Source organism: Octodon degus, unplaced genomic scaffold (genome assembly GCF_000260255.1).
Source record: "Octodon degus isolate 3935 unplaced genomic scaffold, OctDeg1.0 scaffold00002, whole genome shotgun sequence".
NCBI lineage: Eukaryota > Metazoa > Chordata > Mammalia > Rodentia > Octodontidae > Octodon > Octodon degus.
The window spans coordinates 34,930,966-34,939,350 of record NW_004524578.1 but is presented as its reverse complement, the minus strand read 5'-3'; the positions used below and the strand labels follow the sequence as shown (position 1 = coordinate 34,939,350).

Below are 8,385 nucleotides of genomic sequence, written 5' to 3'. Positions count from 1 at the left end.
GATACAGATGAATGTCCATTTTGTATCTGTGTATTCAAAATGGTTAGGATAGATATATACATTCTCTTAATGAATAGAAGGATTTGTTCTAATGGTGTTTGTAAATAGGATATCATGTCCACATCTTGTACAGCAATTAACCACTAGGAAGAATGCATGCAATGTGTTAATTATTGAACCTGTCCTACCAAAAATAAATAAATAGATAAATAAAACCCTCTCTAAGTTGCTTATAGCGTACTTCATTATACTGATGGAAAGCTAACTAACATAGTATTCAGAGATACTATGAATTATTACTGTATCATATATAAAAATGAATGAATGATATGGATAAAACTGCTTCATATATAAAAATGAATGAATACTCTGACATGGAAAACAATAAAGGCATCGCCCAGGATGAATTAGTTTCTCTCTCAGAGACACATGCTAGATCAACAAAGAAGTGCGACTCATGATTAATTATGAAAGAACTTCAGAAATCTCAGCTTCCAGCTGGGAGTACAGGTAGTGACTGCATAGCATATGAAAGGCCTAAGACTTACTCCCTAGTGCAAGCACAAAATGAAAGCTCACTTCTTATGTCTCTACCTCAAGAAATGCTCATTCCTTTCATTTCCAAGGCTTTGATTCTTCCCATTAATCCAAACATTAATCCATTTCTATTGAAAAAGAGGGTATAAGGAAAGACTCACGTGAAGACACTTTGACTACACTGACTCCAGTCATTACTTTCCTCAGTTCCACCTTGAGTTGCCCCTGCAGCTAAATGGCCAACATGAGTGTTGCTGTCCCTCTGGATACTGGGTTTCATCTGAAGCACAGAACACTGACTCTCTGGCCCCTAAAATAAACCAGTCATAGCATTTTATATCCAATACTGAACAGCTTTGTTTTACATTCTTAAATTGTTCCAACTTTGTGTAAACTTTTTCTAATTCTCTTATTAAGCAGTTGCAGTACTTACATAACTCCATTTTTGTTGCTAAACCAATGATCAAGTCTTTATTCTACCTGGAGAAAGCAAATCTCACTTCCCACGTGGCATACAAAGGAAATTATCCACCCAAGTTTAAAAACTATATTGTCATTGTTCAGGCCACACAATAACTATATATATATATTTTTTTTTTTCTTATTTATGTATTTGATCCAGGGTCTCACTACACAGCTTAGACTCATAGTGATCCTCCTGTCTCAGCCTCCTCAGCGCTAGGATTACAGGCGTATGCTACCAAGCACAGATTTGGTGGCCAGCTCAGTGGAGGCCCAGGTTTTTGCACTTGCCAGGCAGACAGACCACTGAGCTATCTCCTCAGCCCAATGATGACAATATAAAGTGAATGTTCTTGTTTCTCTTTGTTATTATAAACACATTTAGTTGTAATTTCAAAATTACACAATGGGCGAAAACATATGCAGCTAAAATATAAGGGATGGATTTTTTTTTTTTTTTAAAATGTATTGAGTACTGGGTCTACAGGGTCTCACTACACAGATCAGAGGTGTAGTGATTCTCCTGTTTTCAGCCTCCCAAGCACTGGGATTACAGGCACAAGTCACCACACCCACTCTCAATCTTTGTCTCAGCGTGCCCCGGGGGCAGGGCCGACATAGCACACTGGGGATTGAACCCTGGTTGCTGAGCTATGCCTAAGCAGGCCCTAAGGATGGATCTCTTTTTGTTTCATTTAGATATTTACAGATGTATTACTTAGAAATATAAAAGATAACAAATATTATTTCACATAAACTGTATATCTGAAGGACTGCAAAAATAGAAAAACCCATAAAAACAATAAAAAATTTAAATAATTCTCACATACATACACTTTTATACCCTTCAACCTGGAATAAACTAGCCCAGAGGCACTTGCCATTTACTATAGAAGAGAAAGAGCAATCAGAACTACTTTACTACATGTTTTGGTTTGTGTCTAGTTGTCTCCCCAAAGCCTCATGTAAGTTACAGGGCAGATGTGGCTGGAGGAGCAACAAGTGGCTTGAGGGGCGGGGCCCAAGGGAAGGGGCCAGAGAGGTGCGAACCCTTAAACTGGCCAGCCTGAGCTTTCTTAGAGGGGTGGAGAGGGTCATACTGGACAAGGCAGCGCCCCAGCCCCTCCTCCAGTGTCTTGAAACCTCCAGTAACTGTGAGCTAAATAAACTTTTCTTTCCCTCATTTTGAGTGTTGAGTATTTGTCCCAGCAATAAGAGAAGAGTAACTAATACACTATTGATGCTCATCTTTTTCTTTAAAGAAAATTTTTTTGAGGTTGGGTCTCACTGCATAGTTCAGGGTAGGTTTGACTTCACTAGGTTGCCCAGGCTGGCCTGGTACTCAAAGGGATCCTCCTATCTAAGGCTCTGATTGCTGAGATTACAGGTTTGGGCCACCACAACCAGCTCATATGCTTTTCTAGGTTATGTTTTTCAACCTTTTTTGGAATGCAGATCCTCCTGTATTGTCTACCAGAGTGCTGGAATTACAAGCATGTGCTATTATATCCAGTTCCCTTTTTCCTTTCTATAAACACATATAAAACCTTAAAACTTGATGGCCTCTCTGAAAGTACTTTAAGAACTAAAGGAACCCCTTGAAGAAAACTACATTAGTATACAGAGTATAATTACTATTGTCTCATTTCCATTACTTAGTGATGCTTTATAGGTGATGAAATATAGTTTTAATCTAAAAATGACATTTCTTATTTTAACAGCTGATGTCCTTACCTTATTTTTTGCCTTATATGTCACAAAATAAGGTTGTTCCAAAAGCCACAAAGATGTAAGAATGGCAGCTGTAGAGGTCTTTACACGAATAACTGCACTGTACTCAGAGGACAACCGAGTGATACCAGAATCACAGAGGAGCCTTCGCTCAGACCACCTCACCATCCACTCTAGCAGTCGTCCTACACTGCTGTACGTGCTCTCTAGCACCACAGGAAGATCCTCCTGCAGGTTAGTATCACTGCACTGAATAGCTCTGAAACTGCATTTTCTAGTTTTAATGGACTCTGGCGTCCAAAATTTATGTTTTGAAGATTCCTGGATTAGAGATTTCTCTTGATTACCATCTTGAATTCTATAAATTGACTTCTGCTTTAAGCCAAACAATCCTTCTTTTTCTTCACTTTTAGTGACTTCATTTGATGGATTCTCTAAAACTGGTCTGATCCTTCGATTAACTGGTTCCAATGCTGAAAGTGCCTGCTTGTCTAAACTTAAAGCACATTTATCATTTAAAGCAGATGATTTTTCAGATTCATATGACTCAGGAACAGCAACAAAGCAGGAGCCAGCTCTATACACATTCTGACTTTTGGTTTTTCCCTGACGTCGTTTTAATGTTGTATGTACATCAAAAAGTAAAGAATTAAGTTCATGTTCCCTAAGCTGTCCAGAAAAACTAGTTAGAAATGGAATGCCAGGATCTCCGGAACTGACTAGGTCTCTTTCAAGAACATAACTCAAAAAGAGATCAAGGAATTTAATATACTCATCATCATCTCGCTCAAATTCCCAAACACCTATTACAGGAAGCATATTTTGTGATAACTTTTTGTGATCTTTCCCTATAGAGCTTTCTTTCTGCTCACAAATTGTGTTTCTATTACTGGGCTGACCAACAAATGATAGTTCTGAGTTCCTTGGGGTATTCCTAGAGCAAAAATGAAAAAGAAAAAATTAATGATCATTTAATTTCTAAGACAGATACTAGAATTATCACTGAAAACTAAAGCATTGTGTGGTAGCCCACACCTATAATTACAGCACTCAAGAGGCTGAGGCAGGAGGATCACCCTGGGTTCAAGGTCAGCCTGGGCCACTTAGTGAGTTCAACACCACCCTGACTGCATAGTGAGACCTAGACCTTGGCTGCCTCATGCCATCTACCCGTCCCCCCAAAATTCTTGCCACTACTGAGGATGACAGTACGGACTTGTAATCCAAACACTTGGAATTACACTTAAGGCGCAGGAGGTTCACTTGTTTGAGCCCCATCCTGGGAACTTAGTAGAGTGGGTGTCTGAAAAATTCACGAAGGGCTACAGGGTATAGTGCAGCTCAGGACAAAGGACTTGGGTTCAACTGCTAGCAGTGTTTAAAAGAATTCTCTACTCGTTAAGTTTTGGATCTTTTCAGTGCTTCAATTACCCATTATTCAAATGAGGGAGTGTAAACTAAAGTTAGTGCGTAAAGCTAAAAAATACAACATATTGATATCAAATAAAATTTGTTAGAAGAAATTAAAATGTGCTCATAAATTTTCATTATAAAAGAAAAGGAATTTTGTGGAGGGCAGTAAAAGTTCTCCAACATTAAAATTTAGGAATAGAAAATAAAAAAGTCACAAGATACCAATAAACATCTAAATTTAGGGTTTCTCAGGGCTACCCCTTCCACTGCCCTTACACCTATCTGCTCTTAGTAGGACTGCTCTTTTTTATTTTATCACATAAACACCTTTAGCTGGTATGAAACTTGTTACAGCCACCTAAGTGTCAAACACAATTGCTTTCAAATGTTTTTCAATTTTTTATTTTCTTGGTACATGTTTGTAGTTTGTGTAGTTTATAATCATCTTGGGGAATATAATGTTGAGTGAAATAAACCAGACACACAACCTTAAATACCGCATGGCATCCTTCATCTGAATGAGGCAAAGTATAAAAAGGATACAAAAATAAATGATAGATTTTTTTTTAAGCAGGGCTTTTAGGTGGGTATAAAAGTTTAGCTCAAATTAGATAAACTTGAGCAAAGTAATTAATCATAATCACTGTGAACTTGTTTTACTATTATTATGAAATATTTATCTAGTTCAAATGACTGATTTCACTCACCAAAGATTCTACTATAATGTGTGGTACTTAATGGGCATTAAGTAGCAGCTGGGATGTTGCTATTTTATTCTTTTTTTGGTATTCAGTACAGGGTCTACAGGGTCTCACTGCTTAGACTGGACTCAGTGATCCACCTGTGTTCAGCCTCCCAAAAACTGGAATTACAGGCATGTACCACCATGCCCAGTCTCAATCACCATATCAGCAGGCTCCGGGGGCAGGACCAGCCCAGCATGGGGATCGAACCCAGCTGCTATGCTCTGCCTATGCGGTCGCTTTAGTCTGCTCAGCCTTGTTATTATAATTACTGTATTATTATTATTATTATTATTATTATTATTATTATTATTATAAGGAACAACTAAAGTGAATAAAACATACAGCTTTGTAAACTAAAAATAAAGATGCAGCTCAGTGGTAGAGGGCTTGCCTAGCACACGTGAGGCTCTGGGTTCAATTCCCAGCATTACTACAACAGCAAAAAAAGATCAATACGTTCCCTAGGGTGGGACACAGATCCTCAAATCTCTCAATAGTACTACAAAAAGGTGTTATGCACTGAGGATGTACAAGGAGCAGCTGGCAGGGCACTCCTGTGTCAATGTTTAAACACAGCTGCTTTGTGAAACAAGCACATCATTTTAAAAAGCAGATGTTTGGAATCGATGTGATAATTTCACTTACACAAAAATTACTGCTGAGCTGATCATACAGTCTTTAAATCATGAGGACAAACTGCACTGCAGTTACTGAAATTATAAAGAAGAAAATCAGTTTAAATCACCGTGATATGGGTTTAGACAATAAGCAAGAATTTCCCAACAAATTAAGACACGTTTCAAAGAGAAGTGTGTAAGTTCCTGCTCAGAAAACCCTTAACAGTGATATGGCTAACCCAGTTGCACCAAACTACAGGCTGACTGCTCCTTATCTGAAGTGTCCTTGGACCAGAGTGCTTAGCACTTTCTGGGTCTTTTCTTTTTAAAAAGAAATACGTGCATATTTATAAGGTGAGATCGGAGGCATGGGGCCCAGATCTACACTGAAATTCACTTGTGTTTGCGGGCTGGGGGTAGCACAGCAGCACAGCTCTCGCTTAGCACGTGCAGCGTCCAGGGTTTGCAGACCAGCAACACAAAAAGAAAGAGGAGAAGGAAAAGGAAAAAAAGCTGGAGAGTCATTTATATTTCACAGTAATTCTATACAGTATTTTAGTGCACCTGCACATCTCATATTATACTCACTACCCTGTGAGTAGGGAGCTTGGTACTTATTTTTTATATTAGTAGTACAATCTACAAGGGTTGCTGGGCCCAGAATTCACGTATCACCTGCACAAAACCAGTGAAAGCATTTTCTTCTAAAGTCCGTGCCTGTTATTAGAAAAGCTCAACTGTACCTGTGGGAGAAAGGTAGCCTGTTTTTTTCTTCAACTGACAATCCTTCAGAGAAGGTATCCGCATCACTGTGGGCCACAGAACTGCCCAGTTCTGTGAGGGTGCTTCCACTGAAGCTAGTCCCCAGGGAAAACCTGTCGAAACCTGGAATTTCATCTGGTTTCTCTTCTTCAACTGGTTCCCAAATATTCACCTCAAAAGAACCTATATTTCTCTGCACACGTTTCATGGCTTTCACCCTCACTTTATGGACAGAACGCATGACAACAGACATCATTTCCTCAGTGTGGGGACCTGGAAGCAGAGAACAAGAAGCCTGTGGTTCGTTGTTCAACTCAAGACATGAAGGGCCAATTTATTTATTTATCTATTTATCTATCTATTTATTTATTGAAGGATCAAATTTTGGTTCCCTGTGGGGACACAAAGCCTAATTACTAAGGCTTATCTTGTTGTTACAGATTATGTGTTACTGAGTACTCATTAGAAAATATGAGAGGTATTTGAGAGGCCCTGGGTTCAATCTTCAACACCAAAAATATAAAAAATTTAAAGCTACAACATTGTAAATGTACTTTATGCCACAGAATTACACACTTAAAAATGGTTTAAACTGGAGCTGGGTGACAGTGGCACACACCTATAATCCTGGTGTTTCAGAGGCTAAGAGGCAGGAGGATGGAGATAAGGATGGAGGATGGAATCTGAGGTAAGCCTGGGCAACAGTCTCAAACAAACAGGGTTAAAGTATCAAGAAGGAATATTATACATATATTCATTAGGCAAAGCACTGTATGTCTGCTACCCTCTCTGTGCGGATCTGTTTAGTTTAGAGACGGAATCTATTTGTCCAAGCTAGACTGAACTCATAGGCTCAAGCAATCCTCCTAAATCAGCCTCCCAAGCAGACAGGACGACAAGCTTGTGCCACCACAGCCAGCTTAGGTGCTCATTTTATGTCTTGTTCAATCCTCTCTCCGTACATATTCATAAAGTAGATAGTAATATATCCATTTTACAAATAAGGAAAGGAGGATGAGAGACTGCGCATGTCGCTGAAGGTCACAAGGTCACTGTTATGGTTTGTGTCTAGTTGTTCCCCAGAGCCTCATGGAAGTTATGGGGCAGACGTGGCTGGAAAAGCAACTAGTGGCTTGAGGGGCAGGCCCCAGGGCAGGCTAGGGGCGGGGCCCGAGACACGCAAATCCTTAAACTGGCCAGCCTGCGCTTTCTCAGAGATGTGCAGAGGGCCATCCTGGACATGGCAGCGCCCCAGCCTCTCCTCCAGTGTCTTGGAACCTCCGGTAACTGGGAGCTAAGTAAACTTTTCCTTCCCTCATTTTGAGTGTCGGGTATTTGTCCCAGCAATGAGAGAAGAGTAAGACAGTCACTGATTAACAGAGTTATGACCGAAATGAAAGTCAGCTCCATCTGGCTCTAAAACCACAGAATTAGTTCTGCAGAGCCGTAAGGTGTTGACCTCACACTCTTGTCTCTCGGGAAAAACAAAAAATGCAGATACATGAGAGGCAGAAATGTTTTCAAAAAAGAGAGCAATTTATCCATTAGATAGCTAAGAAAGAACAAATACCTTTCACAACACAGTGTTTGAGTCTCTGCTGAAGAGAGTGGTATTTTTCTCGTAAAGGAACTCTTATATCCTCTGGATTGGGAAATGCTTTCATGAAAATTTCTGCTACCTTGAGAAAAAATGTTTTAAAGTTTATGAGTAACATCATTTCCCCCTTTTTCATTCCTGAATAATTTAACTCAAGATATAAAAAAAATTTACTTCTAATCTTATTGATGTTGGATGAAGGCTCTTTAGGAATGAGCCTGTGAATTTAAGTCACTATCAACATCTTTCTCCCTCCTTTAAAATTTTTTTTAAGTGTTTCATTGACAAAGTATTTATTTATGCCTATAATATAGTATTAATTACCACAGCTAAATAAACACATTGTGTTTATAGTTTTTATAGTTACGATCTCGTGTGGGGAGGGGTGAAATCACTTAAAATCTCCCCCTTATAAAATTTCAAGTAAACAATACAATAGTATTAACTACAGTTACAATACTATATGTTAGATGCTCAGAACTCACGTATTTTTTTTTAATAAACTTTTTTTTTTTTTTTT

The 8,385-nt window shown here is 39.0% G+C and overlaps 1 protein-coding gene across 1 annotated transcript in view; it reads right to left on the bottom strand.

Annotated features, from left to right (window-relative positions):
- CUNH5orf42 (chromosome unknown C5orf42 homolog) overlaps nucleotides 1-8,385 on the bottom strand; it is a 137,035-nt gene that overhangs the window by 74,634 nt on the left and 54,016 nt on the right. The window contains exons 21-24 of the mRNA XM_023712733.1: nucleotides 7,839-7,947; nucleotides 6,250-6,541; nucleotides 2,734-3,664; nucleotides 699-847 (exon numbers count right to left, since the gene is read on the bottom strand). Of these exons, the coding sequence (XP_023568501.1) occupies nucleotides 699-847; nucleotides 2,734-3,664; nucleotides 6,250-6,541; nucleotides 7,839-7,947 (1,481 nt within the window). The remainder of the gene's footprint in view (nucleotides 1-698; nucleotides 848-2,733; nucleotides 3,665-6,249; nucleotides 6,542-7,838; nucleotides 7,948-8,385) is intronic.